The sequence below is a fragment of the Lacerta agilis genome, chromosome 1, assembly GCF_009819535.1.
Source record: "Lacerta agilis isolate rLacAgi1 chromosome 1, rLacAgi1.pri, whole genome shotgun sequence".
NCBI classification, from domain to species: domain Eukaryota; kingdom Metazoa; phylum Chordata; class Lepidosauria; order Squamata; family Lacertidae; genus Lacerta; species Lacerta agilis.
The window spans coordinates 68,567,231-68,593,522 of record NC_046312.1 but is presented as its reverse complement, the minus strand read 5'-3'; the positions used below and the strand labels follow the sequence as shown (position 1 = coordinate 68,593,522).

General features: G+C 40.3%; 1 protein-coding gene across 1 annotated transcript in view; it reads right to left on the bottom strand.

Annotated features, from left to right (window-relative positions):
- Nucleotides 1-26,292, bottom strand: part of PDE3B (phosphodiesterase 3B) — a 49,006-nt gene that overhangs the window by 14,273 nt on the left and 8,441 nt on the right. Inside the window, exons 2-7 of the mRNA XM_033153335.1 lie at nucleotides 9,408-9,458; nucleotides 6,648-6,896; nucleotides 5,812-5,921; nucleotides 2,446-2,552; nucleotides 772-976; nucleotides 127-206 (exon numbers count right to left, since the gene is read on the bottom strand). Of these exons, the coding sequence (XP_033009226.1) occupies nucleotides 127-206; nucleotides 772-976; nucleotides 2,446-2,552; nucleotides 5,812-5,921; nucleotides 6,648-6,896; nucleotides 9,408-9,458 (802 nt within the window). The remainder of the gene's footprint in view (nucleotides 1-126; nucleotides 207-771; nucleotides 977-2,445; nucleotides 2,553-5,811; nucleotides 5,922-6,647; nucleotides 6,897-9,407; nucleotides 9,459-26,292) is intronic.

Genomic DNA, 26,292 nt, shown 5'->3' with positions numbered 1-26,292 from the left:
AGTTCACTATTTCAACAGATCTGGAATATTTACTCCATTTTTTAATTCCAATTTACTCCAATAAGTTCATTTTGGGGGGGGGATGCAACAAAGACTATAAATTATATGTGTACTTCATAATCCCACCTGATTTTTGACTCTGATGTTCTGTAGCAGATTCAGATAATGAGGAGGCTGCAACAGACTTGAATATCTGTCGTCCGCAACTTAAGAAAAATAAAACAGTTATTTCTAATTTCTATTAACTATTTTTGAATACTTTTCTTAAGTCTTGTATACACAAACATCCATTAAACCACTGATAGAATATCATTGAAGTAAATTTTATACAGTGTTCACAATCATGCAATTTTAGCTGTATCCAAGAACAAGTCTTAGAGGTCCAAGACTCTTTTCTACTATTTTTTTTTCAAGTGTCAGTGTCCCACACAGATTCACAGATAGTAAATAGGTACAAATGTCTGCAAAACAGGAAGTTTCATAAAGAGCAATCATGTAATCTTTTCTCATACAGCTGGCTGCTAATATATAGATCATGGTGGAAAGATTATTTAAGCAGGAGGAAAAACAGCTCAAAAATGCAAAATATTGATAGTGAGAGCACAACTCAAGTATTAAGATAAAAGAGTACTTAAGAAGCAATTAGGAAATAATGACCCCCTCTCAGTCTTCTACCCAAGAAATATCCAAGACAGAATATGGTAAGAAATTTTATTCAGATGTTGGTATTCACACACATAAATCACTGATTAAATAAAAAGAGAGCATTACCTACTACATGTATAATGTGAAGATGTTCTAAGTTGTTGCTGATAATCTGAAGGACTCCCACAAATTCCCACAGATTTATGCACATTAACACTTGACTTAGTAAGGAAATCAGCAGTATCAGGAAATTCTACAGGTGACCGGTGGTACACACTTGACAGAAATCCATTACTTGATGAGGCCACAGGACTTACATTTGGAGAAGTTCCTAAAGGCAACAGAGGCATAAAATGTTGGAAGTCATAAATATATCTTAAAGTGCAACTTGTGCATATTTAAGAACAGTGCCTTAAATTTTCCAGAAAATAAAAGATGACTGACAAAAATGAAAATGTATCATATCTCATAGCTGGTGTAGATAACAGAATCACATATACACTGGAAGTAATATGCTGCAGAATCTCTCCGTTGGCTATTGCTTAACCAAAAAACTTATAGATTCTCTTCTTATAGGGGTGAAGCAGATGTCTATGAGAAGCCCAAATGCAGGATACATTTCCTGCTTCTAATCACCAGCAACTGGTATTCAAAGCCTTATCCTCCATGAATCAGACTAATTCACCTTTAAAGCTGTCCAAACTGCTGGCCATCACATCTTGTGGTAAAAATGTTTGTAGCTGATTTGTGCACTGTGTAAAATAGCATATATTTAGTCTGCACTGCATCTTCCGACATTAATTCAATAACCCCTGGTTCCAGTACAGTAAGAGAGAAAACTTACACCAGGCATAATTTATACACCTCTATCATGTCTCCTCTTACTAGCCTTTTTGCTAAACTAAAAATGCACAAACACTGCATCCTTTTTTCTTAGATGGATTGCTCCAGTTGATAATTTTGATTGCAGTTTTCTGCACCTTTTCCAGCTCTACAATATAATTTTCGAGGTGTGGTGACCAGAACGGTAAGCAGCATTTCAACTTTGGCTGTTCTATAGATTTGTAGGAACTTGCTACACAATGTGGGTCAACCCTACTCCTGCCTGGGATGCAATTGGTCACATAGTTTTCTGGATAACTGTCATTATTTGTAATACGCAGGACAGATATTATACAAGTGAGACCTTCAACAAAATGTTGCAGTGTGAAGTCTTCTTGTTCAGAATTCCAGCCAATCGGCCATGCCCTTTTCTCTAGTACTCCCATTCCACTTCCCCCTCTCATCCAATGTTCTGCCCTCTCACCTTCCCAACGCAATCAGCATTCCTAACTTTGCTGTTGGTGGGCTGTCTTCCCATTCAGGTTTTTTTGCATACTTCTGCAAACCTTGAGGTTTCACCAAGTGTGCTGATACCTCCCTCTTGTTCATGAGCAGTGACATTTTGGCTACACAAGAATGGCCACTTGGATAATTTTATCCAATGATATTTATTTATTAAATTTCTATACCGCTCTTCATCCGAGGATCACAGGGTGGTTTATAATATTATGAGTTTGCTATTAATATAGATGATTATATCCAGTGTCTCCAAGTCATTTGTAAAACATGCAATATCATATCTGAACAAGCAAGCTTAATGATGGCACGCTTATGAAAATCTTAACAAAATGAAATAATCTTATGTGAGATACATAGTGCTGTTATTTTTTAAAAATCATATTGCTCCAGAGACACTTCCAAAAATTATCTATCATAAAATATAAATAATTATAAAGTAGCAATACACTTTTATCCTACCAGCTCGTCTGGAGCCTGTATTATGAGTCAGAGTCACTGAAGATGATCTTTGTTTTGGTATTGTCAACAGGTTCATGTTGAAAGGCCCATTTGGATAAGATCCTTGGCTACTTGAAAACAGAAAAAAGTATTAGTATACTCAATAAAAGGTAGGTATGCATATTTTAATCTTCTAATTAAAATGTAAACAATTAAAGCAAAATTAGAGTTAAATGCACCCTGTGCTCAAGGATCTCTAGATGCAAGTACAGAATCAACAGCTATAATAAAGAGCACTTAAAATTAAGAGGAGGCCTTCAAAAAATCAGTAATCTTAGCTTGCATAAATCTTTTTTAAAAACATACAGTAGTTAAAATTTTGAACAGAAAGATTGCCAAGTATCTAAGATGGCAATCACATAAACCTGAAATGTCAGATACACTGAAGACATTGTCATCCAGCAATCCAGAGTTACCACAAGATGCTCCAACTAGAATAAAGTTTTATCTGAAGGATCTAACATGAGCAACACCAGAACTTAATCCCACTTTTAGCAGGTAATTCCAGAAAAACGTGAAATATGACATTAACGTATTTGCATCAGCTTCCTCCTGCTAAAGAAGATTCTTTTAATCTGCAGTAGTACTCTTTCAGAAAAGAAATGGGCAGAACAATCCAAACGCCTGCTCTACTATTTTGGAAGGAGTTTAGATGGAGCAGAAATGTCATTGAGAGTAGTCAGTGGAAACCCCCAAGATGGAACACTTTGGGGACAGGGCTGGCACAGCATCTACTGGATTCTGAGTCAGCCCTGCTACGTACATGATGGCAACAGGCCAAATCCAGTAAAGGGCTATTTCACCCCTCTCATTTCACCCTCCCTGGACAATGCTAGCAGTGCTGCTGTGGATGTGGTGCTGGCTGTGGCACTCCATCAAGCCCCCCCAGTGCCAACCAGGGTTTAGAACTACAGTCTAAATTGTTCTTTCAGTCTTGTGAATAGCTCATTCCATTGCATATTTAGCAAGATGCTATTGGTGCTTTATTAAAATGTAATGCTACATAGCATTATGGAAATACTCTTTTAAATTATATGCTCTGTACTTTTCATCTTTGATAACTGACTATAAACTGACACTTATGTTGCTAAAGCATGCCATCTGCTGTTTGAAAGCTTGAAGATACGGTACATACACAGCACAATATTTAATATACATGATGTCTAATCCAGGAAGCATTCAGAGCCTGCTATTTTATTTTCTGGGTGGAGAAAGCAATTTTTAAAAACATTTTGCATAAACCTTAAACAGAAATTTCCTTCCCTTATTTTATTTATAAAAATATTTACAGACCATCCCTCATATAAAATATCAGGGTGGTGTAGAACAAAATTTGTAAGTGCAAAAAGCAAAAAAGAAAAAAAAGAACAACCCATAAAAATAATACAGAATGATGATAGAAATGATTGGTTCTTTTAAAAGCTTAAACCATTGAACAGGCTTGCCAACATATTTTTATGGTATCTGTATCTTAACTAGGGCTACTGGTTAGCCCCTTGATCATCTACCTATAAAATAATAAAGCAGGTAACACGCTGTGAAAAATCTTGCCGCCAAGTGTGATGGTCTAAGTTTACTTAGGATAAAAGATTTATACAATCCGTTACTTGTTTATAATGAGTCATCTGTTGTCTCTTATGTAACTGGAAAATTTAAAACTGGTTTAATTTTTTTATTGCTGTCATTAAATAATGTGCAGAGTATGGCACTGAAGGGACATGCTCCCTAAAATGAACAAATGGGCCTTGGAGACTAGACCATCTTATGTTCTGGAGACAACATCAGGTTCTAGCAATGGAGAAGAAAAAACCCAGAAATAAATGACAGCTTTAATTTCCTCCTAAGATCTGTCAAAAATATGCCATAACTGGTAGGACAAACAAGGCACAGTCCCTCAGCATTTCAACATCTTCTCTCCCAAGGACAGTGGGAATACAGCATTTCTCTACCAAAGGTCTTGCAGGCAGCTGTCTTTCTAACAGAGAGTAGAGTAATGGAGCTGGAGTGTATGTAGCTATGATCTCTCACTGATGCCTACCTACTTGCAGCAGCCAGGCTTGTTTCTTCTTTCCTGAATTTGTTAAGTCCCTGAATCTGCAATCATTTCCCAAACTCTCTTCCAGGACTAACATCTCTGAAACAGCAGTTGCCCCATCGTTAAGCTACAGTCAAACCTCGGTTGTTGAACAAAATCCGTTCCGTAAGCCCTTTTGGCTTCCAAAATGTTTGACAACCAAGGTGCGGCTTCTGAATGGTTGCAGGAGCTTCCTGCACTCAAGCGGAAGCTGCGTCGGATGTTCAGCTTCCAAAAAACATTTGAAAACTGGAGCATTTACTTCTGGGTTTTCGTCAGCTGAAACATTCCAAAACAGAGGCGTTCGGGATCCAAGGTTTGACTGTACTATATATGGCGACATTTTGCACAAACCCCCAGCAACATTGGGGAATACAGCCTATCTGCTACAGCTGGCCATAGCTAGAGTTGCGGGCAAGCTGCACAAATTATAAACGTAGCTACTTAGGAGTCTAGATTCTGAATGTTCTCTTTGTCTTGAGACTAGGATGAGATACCAAACAAGGTCAGTGGAACAGTCTTTAATCTTTATATGATACCTCAGAAAAGTGGTGCATTTTCAGGAGGTGGGAAGACTGTTATCAAGCACTGTAGTGCTCCAAACCTCCTTTCTTTACCAGTGCAAAGAAAACAATTTCTCCTATACAGTATATATGGTTCTCAAGGTTAGGAACTAATTATTATCTGCTGTAATATTTGAAAAAAAAGTGTAAAAACTTATCCAGTTACTAACTACAATACAAAACAAGCAGAAAACCAATAAATCTGTGGTGATTAATAAACATAGTTCACCTAAAGCACCATAAGATTCTGAAGAGCAAAACAAAAGCAGCACAGTATGTTATTGTCAGCCACTCCTGTTATATTACTTTCCTATGTTTCAGCCCAAGAGAGAGATGGATGGATGGATCTTCTTTCACTATCTCATAAATGGTGACTATACAGAATGTTACGATTTATCTTTCATCATAATTTCTTTAGAACCTTAAATTCAGAATTAGTGGTTGTCATCAAATATTAACTGCATATCCAAGTGCCATACTTCAAATATCCTGGATGAACGAAGCTATACAAGCATATTTTATTAGTTTTAAACATTTGATTGCAGCACTTATGCAAAATTAATTCCATTCAAAATATTTAATCTGAAAAACATCTTGTCTGTCCTTCTTCCAAACCCAACTCAACGTTTAATTTCAGTACTTAAGAAATAACTCATAATACTGTGAATTCTATAGTGATAAGATATTTACCTTGAAGAATTATACTCATGAAGCAATCTTTTGCCATTATTGCGTTCCCACCTAGAAGATGGTTCCATGGGCAGTGAGACCAAACTTCCTGAACTCCGCCTGTTTAGTCCCTGTTGAACAAGTTGATAAAGTTTACGTTTTTCTGATAAAACAGGTTCACAGCTCTCTTCTTCACTTCTGTGGTAATATACACTTTATTAAATTTAAGTATTGCTCAGTTTAAATTAAGTGTATTAAGCTATATTATAACTGGCTGAACTGATTTAACTTTAAACAGCTATATAGAAAAATAACAGCTGAATCCTGGATAAGTGTCTAGCTCTTTTGTCCCATTTGTATTGCTACCCTATGTTCCCTAAAGGAATGGTTCATAATAATAATAATAACAATAATAATAACAACAACAACAACAATAATAATAATAATAATAATAATAATAATAATTCTATAGTATAATGAACTTTTGGTAGTGTAGCCTCTGAAACTGATTGGCTGAGCTGGAAAGATACATAATATTGTTCAGTGTCTAAATAAATTACCGTATTTTTCCGTGTATAAGACTAGGTTTTTTTCCTAAAAAATAATGTCCAAAATTTGGGGGCATCTTATACACGGATAGATCTCCCCCCCCCCATTTTCTTAAATTGGAGTCCCCCAAAATAGGGGGCATCTTATTGATGGAAAAAATGGTAATTTTTTTGTAACCCAGCATCTAAAAGGAATAGAAATTTGTCAGTTTGGATAGAATTAACTATAATTTACACTAGAAGAATAGGAAAATTACCACAAATGGGGGGGAAATGCACTTAGAGGTATTCTGATATATATATATTGACCTTATGCAGTTTACGGTCCCCTCTTTCAGGTGAGTCTTCCATTTCTGGACAGGGATAAAAGCCCGGAAAGTGAGTAAACATGTTAGTCTTTGGCCTGCATGAGCCTGCAAAAGCGCTTATCAAGCTATTGATGTTTTGGAGGGAAGAAATCACATGTGGAGGAAGGACTGGATCATTCAGAAGGTCAGCCATCATGTTGCGAGTCTCATTTAGTACAGAAAAATCAACTCCAGTTCCACTGCAAGCATTCTAAAACAGAGAGACATGCTGTTAGCTATCAACAACAAAAGGCTTTTGTTATTGTAAGGTCAATTTATAAAAATATTAAAAGAAATTGAGATGTGGATTTCAGTAAGATGCACACACACCATAATACATTAAACTGAATGGATTTTTAGATGCATAGATGTCCACAAATTATGCTCATCTAAGTATTCTGTAACATTAAATTAATTAATACAGACTATTTGATATAGCGTCAATTTAGCAGAAAAATTATTTCAAATTATACCATTTATTCCTTTCTCCACACACAGATTGAAGAAACTGTGAATTTCCTGCAGTTTCCATGCAATACATGCAGGCTTATTACTTTTAAGAGTTAGCAAATCTCCTGCTGTTCTTTGTTGAAATAATACCATATTTTCTGAGCAAAGTACAATATTTTATACCTGGGAAAACAAGATACTTCCTACATTTCTCCCTGTTAAAATTCATCTTGTTTGCTTTGGCCCAGTTCCCTAATCTGTTAAGGTCATTTTGAAGTGTGATCCTGTCCTCTGGGGTATTAGCCACCCCTCCCAATTTGGTGTCATCTGCAAACTTGATTAGGATGCCCACAAGCCCATCATCCAAGTCATTGATAAAGATGTTGAATAAGACTGGGCCCAAGACAGAACCCTGTGGCACCCCACATTTCTAAATCAGTTTATGACTTCACCTCTATTTCATAGCCAAGTTTCCTACAATAAACAGCGAAGTCCTGTGTCAAGGGCCTTTAGTACAATTTGCAGAAGCTCTACTCTACTGCCAAGTTAGAAGAGAGACTTTGATTTCTGAGTCAAAACTACTGTCTTTTTGGCATAGATCTTCTGCACCTATTTAAAATATAGCCTACCTGCTTATTGCGTGGGCAAGTATATAACAAAAGAACTCTCCTGCTCTTTTTCTTTGAATGCAAATCTATGTGCTTTTCATGAAAAGCCGCAACTGCTGAAATCCTGCCCAGCAATTAGAGATATAGGAACCCTGTTTTCTTTTACATCTGGTAATCCTATGAGAGATTATAACTTCTCCCATCCCAGATTAATGTCTGCTCTCAGGGGCGTAGCAAGGTAAATTGGTACCCGGGGGCAAAAAAAAAATTGTCCCCCCCCCAACAGGCATGGGAAGGTCAGGTGGTACCTGGTGCGGAATATTTCTTGTCAACCCCCCCATTGATTCCCCACCCCGCAAAAAATAGTTTTACATTATTTCATATTTTCTTACAAAGGAATAATAACAAGTAATAATAATAATAAACTTTTATTTATGTCCCACCCTCCCTGGCCAAAGTCGGGCTCAGGGTGGCTAACATCAGATACATAACATTGGTATAAAATCAAACAATAATTAAATTACCTCCTAAAAACATCTCAAAATTAAATTAAAGTCTAATTAGATGGCTTTCCACAGGGTTAGGCTTGGGAACGGTAACGTGTTCTCTGAACTGAAATTTCAGCCTTTATGACATAGGAAAACAGCTAAGTGAACAGCTATTTTGGTGGAGGAGGGTCAAGATATTAACCGATATGCATGAAATTTCATATATAGCTATATAATCCCTAGTATAGTAAGATAAGACCTTCGGAGCAGGCATTTTAAAAAAAATCTTCATAATTTGTCACCCCCTCCATTATGGAACCCGGGACGGACCGCCCCCCTGCCCCCCTTGCTACGCCCCTGTCTGCTCTTGATGGGTTTACACTCCCTCTGAATGAGCAAGTACAATGCTTAGGGGTACTTCTGTATCAATTATTGTCTCTTGAGGTTTGAGTGGCCTCAGTGGCATGGAGTACCTTCCATCATCTGCACACCTAGCAGCATGCTTATCTGGACTGGAACAGCCTTGCTTCTATTGTATATGTTCTGGTAACCTCTAGGAGAGATAGCTAATGGATGCCAAGTGCAACTGCCAGCTTCCAGTCTCTAACCACTTAGATCTTTGAGGCTGGATGCTAGGCCTGGGTGAAAAAGGGAAGGACTAACACATTTTCTGGGTTGTCAGAAATGTCTGCACATTCTGGAAGAGAGCGACAACAGTAACTGTTAATTTACTTGGAAGAATAATAACAGAAGAGATAAGAGAGTTTTATGAGGATGAGTGCCTGGAAGAGTTGACATAAAAAAATCACAAGTTGAAATGCTTCTACATGAAATAGCAGAGGTGAGAACAGATAAAATGAGAATGCAGAGCAAATTCGGAGATGCAGTTCAAGCAGCCTTGCCAGAGAAAGTGCAGGAACTATAGCAGTTCAGTTTACAGGCTCCAGATACACCTAAGAACCAATATGAGACTTCTGAAAGTCAGTGTAAAATCACTGTTTAGAGAATCACCACACCACGGTTTCTTGGTTTGGATGGAGCAGTCAACTATGGCTTGCTCAGGAAGTTATTAATTAATTGGAACACATGAGAGGGAAGAGAGGTGAGGGTGGAGGTATGCTACCCAAAGACTTGACTGTGCAATATCATATACTGGTTATATTTAGATATACTGACCTGATAATGAGGTTTATACCACTGCTTTAAGTCCCAGTCCCAAAGGATCATCTGTAAGACAACAAAACAGGAAGTTATAAACAAACAATAAATATTTTGCAAATAGAACACACTATATTATTTATTTCAAAATGACTATATTAACAGTATAGCATTCAGTTGCTATAGTTACACTCCAATAAGCATAACCAAGTGAAAACGGAACTGTACATAATGCACTTAAGTCTGCTTAGCACAAACAGTTATTGAAACTTCATTATGTGATAGTAGCAGTATTATTATTATTATTCCTCTTCTTGTGAGCTTCCCTATTTAATGTGCCAAACCAAGCTTTCAAGTTATTAGAATACAAATTATAGCTATAATTAAGATACTACTTCTTACCGTACTGAAAAAGATACAGGCCCCAATCTAGCAAGAGGCAATTACCTTAGGACACTTCCAAGAAGCTGCTGCATGAGGGAGGGAAATCCCCTGCATCTGGCAGCCCTGGGAAGAGAATCTAAGCACTGTGCTTATAAAGTTCCCTATCTATTTGCCCATACTGAAGGAAACAGTCCAGAATGTGTTCCTCAAGCCTACTTTGGAGAAAGGAAAACTACCTAAATCGACCCACACAGCTCTTTTCAAACATCTGCTGCATTGATTATTTGATTTCATATAATACTTAATTACTTAAAATTCCAAACTATATTAAAAATTACAGTATAAATTGTTGACAAAAATGTCAACATTGGTACACTTGGATTTTTTTTAAAAAAAATTAGTACTAATATTCACTAGTCAGGAGAAGAGAATATATCTCACTGTAGGTACAAGTCATTCCACTATGATTTAGCCTAGACAAGTTGAGAGACGGCGCAAATTCAAATGAAGTATTTGAATGCAACTGAACACTGGTGAGGGCACATCATCGAGCCTACCTAGTGGCAGTGAAGGCAGCAAATAAGGCATACTTTGCTGCCTCCAATGCATTCTCATTTGAGTTGTCCAACAGAGCTTTTCCAGGTATTGTGGAACCTTTTATAGTCTGGCCTGAAGGAGATGACAGAACAGATGGTAGCTCCCTGTGACTTGTTTGCAAAGCTTTTTTTAGGATCAAATTGCTTGCATCCACTGGGACCCTGACTCCACTGTTAAAGCAGTTGAATCCTGAGAGGTGCCCAGTCTAGTCCTGTTATGTTGGATGAGTTTCGAATAGTAAGGCTCGAGGATGTGTTCAGAAATATTCTTTTAACATTTTACAACATCCACAAGGTGGCACTCAAATATAAAATCTTAAGAGAAGCATTTTTTAATGCAGAGCAGCAGAGACAAATTTCAGATTCAATGCACAGTACAGAGTATCATTCACTATTATAAGATTAGTAAAGGACCCCCCTAGATGGTTAAGTCCAGTCACAGACGACTCTGGGGTTGCGGTGCTCATCTCGCTTTCAGGCTGAGGGAGCCGGCGTTTGTCCAAAGACAGCTTTCCGGGTCATGTGGCCAGCATGACTAAACCACTTCTGGCGCAATGTAACACCGCAACGGAAACCAGAGCGCATGGAAACGCCGTTTACCTTCCCGCCACAGTGGTACCTATTCATCTACTTGCACTGGTGTGCTTTCAAACTGCTAGGTAAGCAGGAGCTGGGACAGATCAACAGGAGCTCACCCTGTTATGCGTATTCGAACTGCCAACCTTCTGATCGGTAAGCCCAAGAGACTGCCTTTGACTATATGAAAAGCGCTTTTTTGTTGTTGTTGTTAGACACTGAGCAAGATACAAATAGGTCCAGCAATGTTGCATGCCATTCGGGAAATTTTTTGCTCCTTCTACCTCCTTCATACAAATTAAGAATATTGACTCCACGTCAATAAAGATTACACAGGAACAAAGCCCTGAGATATTTTTATGAAAGCTAGTATATAATTCTAATAAATAAAATAAATAAATAAAAGCAAGGTCCCTTGTCACCATTACTGTTTGTTGGAATCCGTACCAGAGGCGTTAAGATCCAATCCACTTCACGTGGCAGCCCTACAAAAGTCTTGCAGAACATTTAAAGATGCTGAGGCTGCTGCTGACCTGAGTGACTTGAAATACTAATAGGCGGAGTAAAATGCAATCATGCATAGATTAATGAAATACAGGCTTTTAGCCATCAAGCTAACATTGGAACCTTTTTCCCTAAGAAGAAAGGGTGAAAAGAAAGTGGGTTATGGAGAGCCAGTTGAACTTAATGTTGACCAGTGATTTTGCCTTCCATTGGTGGAGGATGCTACAACCCATTTGAGGACATCTCTCTGACATCAGTGAACTTCATTATCAAAGGCACTTGGTACAAGTGTGAAGTTGGAGCACTCTAGATCAGTGAAATGTCAGATAAGACCTCAACCCTCTGTCAGGTCGTCCATGTGTGCTAGATTACTTGGGGAAGGGGGAAGGCTAGCAACAACCGCAAATAATGGGGACTCTGCCATAGCCAGAAATGCAAACGCTTGCACAGGGCTTGCACTGACACAATTTGTTAGTTGAATCCTGCCCTCTTACCTCAACAGGGTCACAATTTAAGAATATAAAATGGTCTGGGAGATAAAAGGGACCACAATAACAATTACATTATAAACTTCTTTAAAATAAAAAACAAACCTAAATGCCTACTTCTTATGTGCTACTGCAAAGGAAACTGAGCTGGGCAGAAAGCAGAGCTCTGTCCTAAGTGTGGTGGTATCTCTGGAGCTCTGCCCAGGATGTAGATGAATTTCTCACTCTCAGGTCCTGGAATCTCTCTCTCTAGCAGTAAAGGTAAAGGTACCCCTGACAGTTAAGTCCAGTCGTGAACGATTCTGGGGTTGTGGCACTCATCTCGCTTTACAGATCGAGGGAGCTGGTGTTTGTCCACTCCACAGTTTTTCCGGGTTATGTGGCCAGCATGACTAAGCCGCTTTCAGCACAACAGAACACCGACACCAGAGCAGCGTACAGAAACACTGTTTACCTTCCCATCGGAAGGTTAATCTTCTTGCACTTTTTTGGCGTGCTTTCGAACTGCTAGGTTGGCAGGAGCTGGGACACAGCAACGGGAGCTCACCCCGTCGTGGGGATTCGAACTGCCGACCTTTTGATCGGCAAGTCCAAGGCTCAGTGGTTTAGACCACAGCACCACCTGCCCAGCTTGATTTATAATTTGTATAAAAGACATGCAGTTATGGTGAATGCAGCTAGTAAAATAACAGGTGGATCATATACATTTTTTCACAAATAAGGCAACACCTACAAGATAAATATGAGTTTTGTAACATTAACAATATGGAACCCTAATAATAACCTGATTATTATTAGCGGATCAAATAAGCTAGCATTTTAATGTAAAAAGCATGTGCTATGAGAAACACAAATAAAAGTATTTTGTGACATTATTTTTTCCATCTTCAAAACTAGGAATAGTTTGGTTATTTTATTGATTAAAACATGATTTGTACTTGCTTAGCAGCATCTGTTTGACACTGGTTAGGCACTAACTCAGTAAATAAATATTTCCATAGCAACTTAGCACAAAATTAACTAAACAAAGATACTAAGGCTGCCTCCTAGTGCTCAGAAGCAGGAAAGCATACAGACTGATTATAGCTCCTGAATGGGTTCTAAGTGTAACTAAGTGTATGTTAACTTGATTCTGTCACTTGTTGTTGTTCAGTCGTTCAGTCGTGTCCGACTCTTCGTGACCCCATGGACCAGAGTACGCCAGGCACGCCTATCCTTCACTGCCTCTCGCAGTTTGGCCAAACTCATGTTAGTAGCTTCAAGAACACTGTCCAACCATCTCATCCTCTGTCGTCCCCTTCTCCTTGTGCCCTCCATCTTTTCCAACATCAGGGTCTTTTCTAGGGATTCTTCTCTTCTCATGAGGTGGCCAAAGTACTGGAGCCTCAACTTCAGGATCTGTCCTTCTAGTGAGTACTCAGGGCTGATTTCTTTGAGAATGGATAGGTTTGATCTTCTTGCAGTCCACGGGACTCTCAAGAGTCTCCTCCAGCACCATAATTCAAAAGCATCAATTCTACGGCGATCAGCCTTCTTTATGGTCCAGCTCTCACTTCCGTACATTACTACTGGGAAAACCATAGCTTTAACTATACAGACTTTTGTCGGCAAGGTGATGTCTTTGCTTTTTAAGATGCTGTCTAGGTTTGTCATTGCTTTTCTCCCAAGAAGCAGGCGTCTTCTGATTTCGTGACTGCTGTCACCATCTGCAGTGATCATGGAACCCAAGAAAGTGAAATCTCTCACTGCCTCCATTTCTTCCCCTTCTATTTGCCAGGAGGTGATGGGACCAGTGGCCATGATCCATGGAGTTTTCTTGGCAGGGATACTGGAGCGGCTTGCCAGTTCCTTCTCCAGGTGGATCACGTTTGGTCCAAACTCTCCGCTATGACCTGTCCATCTTGACCTGTCCATAGCTTGCCTGAGTAATTCAAGCCCCTTCGCCACGACAAGGCAGTGATCCATGAAGGGGATTCTGTCACTACCATTAATGAAATGCAGATTCAAAATTCTTTTTAAAAAGCATTGCAGAAGCAGTAGCAATGTTTATGTTTACAGATGTTTTTTAATTTTTAACAGAAGCGGGTCATCTAAGCAAAAGAGATGCCAATGATGCAGTCCGGGAAAGAAGCCAATCTGCCTCATATACAACAGTATATCCAAAAAAGCATTAATAAATCACCCAACAATACCCAAATTATGCAAACATTTTAGGTCTGGGGCTCCAGATAGAATCTTGATATTATGACACTATCTGAAGAAACTCTGTAAACTCTGTAAATGAACTGGAGATAGACAGTTGGTTCTTCTAGAAATAACACTTATAAAAATAACAGCTGAAGGGGAGTCTCAAGAAAATTGATTACATAATTAAATAAAATTAGAAACTTAGAAAGCACACATACTTCCTTTTCTCTAACATGCAGAGACACAACATATAGATATCACCCTCCCTGCATTACACACATACCACAAATACATCTCTCCTTCTCTTACACAAAAGCTCCTCGCTGGGGCAAAGGATGCACCCACCATAAGGTCCACCTTGTTGGTAAACAATAGCATCCTGAGTGTGCAGGATGCTGTTCCTTCCTTCTCCCACTCTTTTTTTTAAGTAAGCCTTAGAATAGGGAAAAAAGAGGTGCCTGGGCAAATGCTGGTACTGCATTCTGGAGTGGTCTGCCAGAAAAAAGCACTGAATTTGACAATGTTTAATAATTTCAAAAGATGGATTTACAAAATATCCACTTTTGGGTGTGTGTATATGTTTTGTTCCATTTGCTTTGTTAGAAAAGAAAGTCATGCATAGATTCAATACCTTGTATACCTATTAACTTAAACGTAAATATTTTCTAGACAATTTTAAAACACATTTATTCTGAGCCATTCATCTAAAAACTTTGTTTTATGGAACATCACAAGAACCCTGCTATCAAGTCCTGCATCTTGTTTCTAACAGGACCAGAAAGCCTACAAGCAAGACACAAAATAGCAGCCCTTCCCACTACACCCAAACAATTGATATTGAGTGGCAGTATTTTTCTGAACCTGGAGGTTCCATTTAGCTACTGCAGCTAATGGCTACCGATAAATTATCTATGCATGATAGGACTCTGAATGTTAAAACCACAACACTTGGGAGCCTGCATCACCTACTCCATGTGTCAATGCAGAAGTGGCATTGACTAGTAGTACACCAATAGAGAAAAACTCAAACATGTTAATTTCCCCTGGAATTGAAAATTTCAAAGCAGTTTCCACAGCTGTGTGCTAAAGGCATTTCTCCCATTGCTTGTCCTCTCAATAACAATCTTAAAACCACAGTAATTTTCTGTCACTATCTCACCAAGAGTGAAAACTACTTTCATATTTAAAGTGGACAATTCTATGATTCTCTGAGCCATACATTGAAGGAAAGGGTATTGAATGTAAAATTACAAATACGCACAGATGAAAACATAAACTGTTAGCGTACAGATTGATTCACACACATTATAAAGCACAAATAAATTCTTCCTTTCCCAACCTCCTGAGAAATTGCTTTGCAATAATGTTAAAAAAAATATCTGGGTGGAAAAATATTTAATTTCAACCAGACCCTTCTGTAAATTTCATAACTGGTTCCAATAAAAATGTGGAATAACAATATTGGTGGTGATGAGAAGGGAATTTATGGAATGGTACAGAAATAGGAGAGCATGAGAAAGTAGGAGGATGGCAGAAAAAAGGAAAAGAGAGCTGGGAAACACAGAAAAATATAGAATGACAAAGAGCAGTCAATTTAAGGCTGCTATTCTATGAATCTCTAAGGTTGCAATTCTATACCTGGAAGTAAGTCCCACTGAATTTAAAGGTGCTAATTTCTGAGTATATATGTACAGAATTGCAACGTAAGAAAGCATGTATTTCAATTACGGTAAATTATTATAACTGCTGGTACATTTTTAAAAAAACAAACAAACAAACAAACATGAAATGTCATGTGTTGAAAGAAAAGTAAAGCTACTGAAGAAAGCTTTTACAATGACATCAGAGATGAGCTACAATTTCATAAATGAAGCCCATGTTTTAACAACAGAGCCGAAATCAGGATGGTGGTCAAATGCTGGTTGGCTCACAATTAGAATCCTTAGGATACAGTCCCATGACTCCATGAAGATGAAGAAATCTATTGAGACAGAAGCTTTGTCTGAAATGCTCATGTTACAAAGATTTATAATGGATAGGTTTTTTTTTAAAGGACTACATTCTTTACTAATGTCATACAATAGCCAAATGTGAAACTTGTAATACTTTTGTCTATTTCCAGATTAAATTTCTTAATTTCTTTACATAACCCTAACAGCTCTTCTAAAAAAAGCATCTAAGCATTTACTGGACTCATTTGCTTGATCAGGTGACATTAATCAGCTCTAGACAAATCACAGGACCATGTAAAGAATGAACTCTGGTTTCTCTTCAGATCGTATAAATCTTTCGCCTTTTAAAATTCTTTTTTTTTAATGTGACAAGCATGTTTTAAAATTTCATACAAAAATGTCATTATATCATTATAAAGACAGAACATCATAGCTGTGAACTTTTCCCTTTTCTTGCGAGGAATCCTATTCGAAATAAGGGAATTCCCTTGAAAAAGGGAAAAGTTGACAGCTATGCAGAACATGGTTTTCATCACAAAAAAGCAGCAGCACTATGTAAAGATCAAAGAGCAGTAATGCGGGAGAAGGCTTTCTCTGCGGTGGCCCCAAGTTGTGGAAGGTTCTCCCTTTCAACGAGCATCTGGCACATCTTTCAATGCTTTTCCACAGCTGATCAAGACACATTTTTTGGTCAACGTCTTTGAAGGGAGAGGATGAGATCTGGAAGTCTCCAACTGCCCACTCAAAGTGTATCTCAAATTCCTCTTTGCCAGTTTATAGTACAGTAAGCCTGCAACCGTGCACATTTAACTTGTGTGCAATCAGCTTTACACACATGGCAATCAATCAATAGGGGACGGAAAGGGGGCAGGGTTTTGGGGGAAATGACTTTGACACTCCTACCCGCCATTGAAACCTATGGGTTTTGACTATGCAGGCTTTTATATATTATAGGTATTTACAATGTGCATGCACTTAGTTATTTGATGTATTTACTGTGTGCTCTTGAGATTTAATAATGCTTAATTTGAATCAATAAATAAAGTTGAACTAGCAAAAAATGTTTATTTCCAAAATTCAATTTCATTTAACAACATGAGAGAGAAACATACTCAAATATTACCCCCCTGCCCCCCAAAAGTAGAAAGTGTCATGACAAGTTGCAGGAGCAGATCTAGTCAGTCTCCACAGTTAATCACCCAAGCTTTCTGGTACACCTCCAGCTGACACCAGCAGTTTCTTAGAAACTGTCAACACAAAATTTCTATTTCTACAAATGAAAGAGAGTCAGATTTGGCTACAGTTTGATGAAAAGAAATACAAAAACACGAATACTTTAAAAGCTTTTTCCTAAGTAGTTAAACTGTGTTTAAATGTTTCACAGAAACATTTCTAATACTGTACTAATAATACAAAGAACTAGGTCTCCATTTTCTAAGTTTGTTTTTTAAAAACAAACAAACAAACAAACAAACTCCAGCCATTTTCTTTTCACTCCTCATTTACCAATTAATGAAAACCCAGCAATACTTGTTGTAGTGCTGGGTCTGAACAACTTCCACATATACACACTTTTCCTCCAACAAAGACAGGTTCTGTAGAGTGAAGTAACTACTACATCAGCCCAGTAGTAATTAGCCAAGCCAGCTTCAGTAGAACACACCAGAGAGAACCAGCTGCTGAAACTCTCCTATCCCAACACTGATTCAGCAAGGTAAGAAACCTAAGTAGCTTGGGAAACATACATCAAAGTAGCACAAGTGCACCACAGATAGTGGAGGCTTATGGGTACTTCTTCACACAGCACACAGTTAAAGTATGAAACTTGCTTCCACAGGAGGTACTGATGTCACTAACTGGGATGCCTTTAAGAGGACTGGAGGAAAAGGGTATCAATGGCAACTAGCCATGACTGCTATGCTCTGTCTCCACAGTCAGCACAGTAATGCTTCTAAATACCAGATGCTGGAAACCAAAGAACAGTGTGCTCTTGTGCACAGGTCCAGCTTGTGTTTCCTTATAGGTAGCTGGTTGGTCACTGTGAGAACAGGATGCTAGACTAGATGGGCTATTGGCCTTATCTAGCAGATTCTTCTTATGGAAAGTTCTCTTTTATAGCAGGGACCTTGAACCTGAATCCATCAGTTCCATGATTAATGTAAGTAGACTGCTTCCTAGATAGGCCATCTTTAGTTTCTTCCATCATTCTGAACATAGGATGTGCTGGTGGCAAAAGAAGTCCTGATTCTATACTTACTACTTCTGTACCTACGCAAAGATGATTAGTTTTTCAGTTGTAACATTTGCCCACATGCTATAGTACAGCTGGATGGTTCAGACAAATTCAAACTTATGCTACATACAACCTTTTAAGTTCAAATAAGTAGATATTTATGTCAAGACTGCAATCCTAGACACATTTACTTGGCAGTAAGCACCTCACTACACAGTGGGACTTTAATTTTGCATAAAGATGTATGTAATTGCACTATCAGACTATAAATTTGCAATTTAAAAATGCAAATATGGACTTTCCCATTTTCATACCATAGCAATGTATAATTCATTTGAACATGAAAAATGTATCACACTATATGCAGATTAGAACTAGTAAAATATGTATTTTCAATATAGTATTTTAAACTGCTTTTTATTTTTATGGTTTTAACAAAAAGTCTTAATAATTGATCTAAAAACGGATCAGAAAAAACCTTTTTGTTAATAAAATAATAACATAGTTTTCATTATTAATGGATATAAAATTCTATTGTGTTTTTAATATTTATTCTATTACCATTTCCTATAAAAGCTATGTCTTCAGAACTGTAACAGTACCATCAGCCTTTTCTTTGTTACAGTCAAGTTCAGCTTACTACACTATCAAAAATAAAAGCACTGTATGCTAATTGCTGGATGGAATGACGCAAACAGTTTCCTAGACAACAGCCCATACTAGAGTGCCAGCCCTAGCATTTCCTCATCTGTTTGCACTCACACCAGCAGTCTGACAGTAAAGACACTACATCCTGTTTTACTCAAAAGACACTAAAATGCAGAATTTAACCCCTGACTATCATTTTTAAAGTTCTCATAGATTCTTTCACACCAGTATTTTGATGCTCCTATTTATTTTTTCATTACATCAAATTAAAACCTTTCTTCAAAACAAAACTAAACAAAACTATGCATATATTTGAAAAGACATCTCTAACCAGAAGAACAAGTGTGAAAATATGGAAAAGAAATATATACTGGGAGACAAAGAAAATTAAATAATTTTAAAGTTAACACAAACCAATGACTACAAATTTGCTCTAAATTATAAATAAAACTTCCTCTAAAGGAAATAATTGCTATTGCTAGAAGAGGGGTCTTTCCCTCACATTGTAATAATGGATCATACCCATAACCTCCTCTTTTCAGTCTTAACCTAGTACCTCTTGCATGCACATGTAAGTTTAATAAATAACAAAATGAGTCACATTTTAGTGGAAATAAGCATAAAATCAGATATATATGTGATACCCAGCTGATGCCATTTGAAGTCATTAATAAACAGTTTGGCTGCAAGAAATGACTCCAGGTAACCAGAAAGTAAAGCATTCACAAAAGTGTGTTCTTTCTGTTTTGCAAATCAAAACTGATTAACATACCGGTATGGTTTTCCCAGTAGTAATGTATGGAAGTGAGAGCTGGACCATAAAGAAGGCTGATCGCCGAAGAATTGATGCTTTTCAATTATGGTGCTGGAGGAGACTCTTGAGAGTCCCATGGACTGCAAGAAGATCAAACCTATCCATTCTCAAAGAAATCAGCCCTGAGTGCTCACTAGAAGGACAGATCCTGAAGTTGAGGCTCCAGTACTTTGGCCACCTCATGAGAAGAGAAGACTCCCTAGAAAAGACCCTGATGTTGGGAAAGATGGAGGGCACAAGGAGAAGGGGACGACAGAGGATGAGATGGTTGGACAGTGTTCTCGAAGCTACTAACATGAGTTTGGCCAAACTGCGGGAGGCAGTGAAGGATAGGCGTGCCTGGCGTGCTCTGGTCCATGGGGTCACGAAGAGTCGGACACGACTGAACGACTGAACAACAACAACAAAAGGTACTGGTGGAGAGCAAGCAAGTTTTAAAAAAATCAAGCCCATACATAAATACACACCTATGAGAAGTAAGACTTGTCAAACATCTATGAGTGCTGAGTTGTAAGGCAGCAGGGGCTTGAAAAATATACAATATGACATTGCCAAGTAGCAATTTCAGTTGTAGCACTATCCAGTTTCACAGGATTGTAAAATTTACTGATCAGAGTAGGCTAAGCATAAACCTGCTACCTGCTTTTCACATATGTGCATGTCCTGATACACATAGAGAATATATTCTCTCTTCCATGTGACAGCCCTTGAGATATTTGTAGATGGCTATTATATCTCCTCTCAGTCTGCTCTTTTCCAGGCTAAACATACCCAGATCCTTCAATCGCTCCTAATACATGATTTCCAGACCCTTGATCATCTTGGTTGCCCTTCTCCGCACACGTTCCAGTTTTTCAACATCCTTCCTAAACTGTGGTGTCCACAATTGGACACAGTATTTCAGATGCGGTCTTTCCAAGGCAGAATAGAGTGATACTATTACTTCCCTTGATCTGGACACTATACGTCTGTTGATGCAGCCTAGAATAGCCTAGAATTGGCCTTTTTTGCATTAAAGGTAAAGGGACCCCTGACCATTAGGTCCAGTTGTGTCCGACTCTGGGGTTGCGGCGCTCATCTTGCGTTACTGGCCGAGGGAGCTGGCATACAGCTTCCGGGTCATGTGGCCAGCATGACTAAGCTGCTTCTAGTGAACCAGTGCAGCGCACAGAAATGCCGTTTACCTTCCTGCCATTTATCTACTTGCTCTTTTGACGTGCTTTCGAACTGCTACGGTAGGTGGGCAGGAGCTGGTACCGAGCTATGGGAGCTCACCCCATCACGGGGATTCGAACCGCCAACCTTCTGATCAGCAAGCCCTAGGCTCTGTGGTTTAACCCACAGCGCCACCCGCACCACTCTTAAACTGAAAATGTCCCACTCCTGCCCAACGAAATACAGTGGTACCTCGGGTTAAGTACGCTTCAGGTTAAGCACTCCGCTTAAGAACAGAAATCGTGCTCTGGCGGCGCAGTGGCAGCAGGAGGTCCCATTAGCTAAAGTGGTGCTTCAGATTAAGTACGCTTCAGGTTAAGAACGGACCTCCGGAACGAATTACCGGTAAGTACTTAACCCGAGGTACCACTGTATTATTATTTTTTAGCATTAGCCTTTTTTGCCCCAGGCCACCCTACTCCTGCTCTGTGCTTTCCCTGAGCGCTTCTGCTTGGCTGAAAGGTGTCCTTGACTGTAATAATGTATTTTTCTTGCCTGGATAGAGGATTAAGTAATTGTATGAGTGTGGGAAAGTGTAGAAACCTATAACAATTGCAATGCTACAATATAGTCTACAGTATGGAGGAAAGAGTTACATTCATTTATTCACCTATTTTTGCCTCTGGTCCCCCTACATATCGCTTGCATGTGGGCATGGAAGGCTCCCCATGAGGGAATGTGGACCTTGGGTTGAAAAAGAATAGCTTTTTGTACAGGATAGCTCTACTAACCAAAATGGCGTAGGCCATCTTCAGACCACCATTCTTTCAGACAGCAGTAGTGCATATGGGCCTTTATAGCAATGGCTGCTACAGGAAGGATGCAATCCAAGATTCAATATTGAAGTAGGGATATCCCACGATGCACTGTACCCACTTTTTCTCTAGCTCAAATGAGCCCTAATGGGAGTGAGAAAAACCCAAACTATTAACTATTCTATGGAATGAGCAAAGAATTCAAACAGAAGAGTCCTGTTGGTTCAGGCCATATCCCTATCTAGTCCACCATACTGTTCTCACAGCGGCCAACCAAATGCTTATGGGAGGCTTGCAAGACAAGCTCCATCAGGCTCTTCCCTCAACTGTCATCTGCAGTAGTCATTCCATCAGGCTACAGAAGAGAGAGATAAGACTGCAAGGTTTCTCCATCTACTCTACTAAAAGACCAACAACATTTGGCTTCTATCCTTGAATATTTCCATTCCAGCAGTAGCATAGCAAGGTGGGAGCGTTTAGTACTTGCCACCCCCTGTCCCACCCTGGAGAGGGTGACACTCTGGCTGCCTCGCTCCGCTTGGGGTTTGCTGGCGCTGCCGCTCCGTAGCAACAGTGTGCATGCTGTCCCCAAACCGCATCATGCAGCCAGCGGCTCCTTCCGTGCCACCCCCGGGAGACCCAGTGACAACATGTCCTCACGAGGGAGGCGGCAGGTGCAGGCACACAAACGCTCTCTCTTGCTGCCCAGAGGAAAAGCGCCTCATAAGGAGCCGAGGCAGCGGTGAGGGGGAGGACATCTACCGCAGCTGGTGGCCAACAGGTAAGGAAGGCAGCGGCAGCTGCGATTTGGCGCACTAGGCTGAGAGAGGAGAGCGTCATGGTGGAGATGTCCGCTTGGCTGTTCCCCAGCCTGGCTACCCGCAAGCGAGGGGGAGGCTGCGTGATCACTTTGCTCGTGTATAATAATAATAAGGATTGTCACCAAGGCTTGTTCTGTGGCATATGCCAAGTCCTTCAACTCCCCATATCCACTAACCAAGATGTGCCTCCCCACTATTACGCATGTGCGCTCTCTCCCTGCACCTCCCCCCCCCATAAAAAACTAAAATTAGCAAAATGTCAGGCATGGCAAGATTGATTCAGCCAAGACGCAATTATCATTTTAAAAGTGCTTGATTGAGCTGCCTGATGTTGGGTGATTTATTCTGCATACCATATACATAATTAAAGTAGGGTAGTGAGTAATTTATCAATCTCGTTGAGAATAGAGAGGGGCGAGAGAGAAAGAGAGAGCGACAGCGCTTTGCCATAGCCTCTTCATCCCCTTCTAGACTCCTAACTGGTCTCTTGCTTCACTCTCACTGTGTTTGTTTTATTAAAATGCTTTTGGGATGCGATCCCACCCCCTTTTTTGAAGAGTGAAACTGATTATTTCTACAGCTCGGCAGGAGAGTCATTCATTTGGGATTGTGGGAGAGGGGAGAAGAGGAGGAGGAGGAGTGGGGACACAAGCAAGAAAAGCTTCACCGGGCGTGTAGTTGTGAAGCTTCCTTTCCCTGCCTCTCTCTCTCTCTCTCCTCCATCCGTGATGTTACAAAGCCTGTGAGTTGTTCTTTTCCCCCACTTGCCTCCTGTCACTTCCTAGATGCTCTCAGGACGATTCCTGCTTACTTTTAATCTGGCCAGTAGCAACTGCACTTTCGCCTCCTGAATCCTCAGATACACACACACATATGCCGCCACCATCGCCAGAGAGCTGCTGGCCGCTCATTGGATTGCTTTGCAAGGTTGTATGTGCACGCGTGTGTGCATTGCACGCATGCGTATGTGCGGTTAAAGGAGGCCGCATGTTGAACCAGGTGGTGAACATCTTACCAGGCTAGAAGAACTAACGGCTCCCCCCACCTCTGCTTCCTTCTCCTCCTCCCCAGCAGTGGCGTCACAACGGGGGGGGGGGCGGTGATAAGGTGGCACCCCACCACAGGCGCCTGGGGGGGGGGACAAAAAAAATTCCGCGCTGGGTAGCTCCTGGGCTTGCTACGCCTCTGCATTCCAGCTAGTCATTAAAAGAATTCTGTAACTAAGAATTAGTGTTTCAATTTGCTTTTTTCTTCCTCCCTGACAAACTCTTTTCCTTTTGTGTTATATCTTTTATATCAGGGGTGGTCAACTCCTAAGAGACTGTGATCTACTTACAGAGTTAAAAACTGGCAGTGATCTACCCCTTTTTGGGAGGTTCAGGTCAAAATTGTGAGCTTTTTCGGGGAGGAGGAAAGCCCCGTTTTTAAGGCATTCAGGTAAAAGTTGTTGTTGAGCTTTTTTTAGGGAGAAGGAAATCCCTGTTTTTGGGTGGTGCAGGGCAAAAAAAATTGAGCTTTTCTTAGGGGAGCCAAAGTTGTTGAGCTTCTTCGGGGGAGCCAGTGATCTGCCAGAGATCTACCACAGACGTCCAGTGATCTACCAGTAGATCACGATCTACCTGTTGGACGTACCTGTTTTAGATTATAAATCTGAGGATAGAGACTGTCTTATCACTGACGTTTTTCAGCCACTCTAGGCACATTTTTTTAAGAAGAGTGGGATAAAAATGCCATAAATAAATAAATAAATTTCAATCTTTGGGTTAGTGCCATATGGGGCCACTTCTAAAGAGCATTAGCATGCTGCTGAGTCATTGGAGAAGGCAGCATTCTGTTTTCACCTTGCTGATTGTAAAAAGACATAAACATTAATTGAGAACATTTATGCAGGGGTGGAGGAAGTGGGGTGCAGTGGGTGCAGTCCACCCCGGGTGTCACCACTGAGGGGAGGTGACAAAATGCCAGGTGGCACTCACCGTGGGGCCTGCAATGCGCCCGAGCCACGCATCCCTCCTGGGAGAGAAGCAGTGGCTTGGGCACCCACAGGATCCACAGTGCCCAAACAGTCCGCCCACTGCCTCCCCCCCAGCTGTAGGACGACTGAGTTGGAGGAAGCAGGCAGACTGTGGAGGACCTGTGGTGTGCCCTGCCCCTATGGGTGGCTCGCCCTGCCCTCACCCCGCCCCTATGGGCGACTCCTGGGTACGCCTCCCCAGGCACCTGAGCGGCTTCCTCTGCCGCTGCATTTTTGTACTACATTTCTGGCTTGTGGGAACTAATTTGTTTCAGCATGGAGAGAGAAAAGTTTAGTATGGGATTAAAATTATGAGATTAATTCAAAGGAAAACTGAAAAAATTGGATAGCACATGCTGCTTTACGTAAGCCATAACCCACACACTATTTAAAATGTAAAATACTGTTGCAGTGTTATATCTAGGACTCCTTTTAGAAAGGTTCAGTTAATTTCACGATAATCCAGTTAGCTTGTACAATACCACAATTCCTTTTTATTGACAACAGAGCAACACCACTCATCTTCTGGAATTTGAGGGGTGGGGGGCAGAGCAAACATAAGCCCCAGCTAGAGAACAGGAGGGCAGAGGGAAGCAGAAGAGCAGCCACATTGTCCCATATCCTGCTGCTTGCACCAGCCAGGGCAGAAGTTGGAGGTATTTTCTTTTATTCCCACCCCCACCGCCTCACTCCACTTGTATCAGCTACAGGGCAATGGTAAGGCTTTGAACCCAACAGCACCAAAGCCACATGCCCTGTGCTGTAATATCCTGTCAGGGTCTTTTTGGGTTCAAATCTGCACTCTGCCATGAAGCTCACTGGGTGACCATGGGCACATATATAGATTTATAAATACATACATATTTATATTTATACAGTGGTACCTCAGTTTACGAACTTAATCCATTCCTGAAGTCCGTTCTTAAACCGAATCTGTTCTTAAACTGGGGTGTGCTTTCCCTAATGAGGCCTCCTGTCACCGGTGCCCTTCCACCATTCGGATTCCATTCTTAGACCAAGGTAAAGTTCGCAAACCGGGACACTACTTCCGGTTTTGCAGAGTTCGTAAACCAAATCGTTCGTAAACCGAATTGTTCGTAAACAGGACTGTTCTTAAACGGAGGCACCACTGTATATGTTTATAAACACATACATACATACGTAGGCTCCAGTCAAACAAGAGTTTGTGAAGTTACTATCAAGCAGATGTATATTGTCCCTGTCTGATGCCTATCCATTGACTAAAGGAAGCTAATCAGTCTTCGGAGAGGAATTAAATATAAACTCTTCTGTGGCCCTTGAGGCCTTTTTTGGCATCCCTTGGCAACATTTGATGCCTTCTCCAACCCTTGTGCTGCCTTCCCAAAGTTAGGCACTGGGCATTGAGGAGGTGTGAGGACTCTGACAGGGTCTTAGAGTTCTCCCAACTCCTTCCTAAAGCTGGAAAATTAGTCCTTTCCCAGCTTTGGAAAGTAGGCGGGAGGGCTCTAGGACCCTGTCAGAGCCTGTCATGACAAAGACCAGTGCAGCTTTGGGATGGCAGCAGGAGGGCTGGGAGGAACTCCAATTTTGGCCTCACTCCCCCCCCCCTGCACAGTGCACAACAAGGCAGTGTGCAGGCCATGGGTTCCGTGTTGAAATACACTTGTGGCCCACTTGTTATGAAAAGCTGAGCTGCCCTGCTCTAGAATCTTTAACTGAAATGCACTTAACATT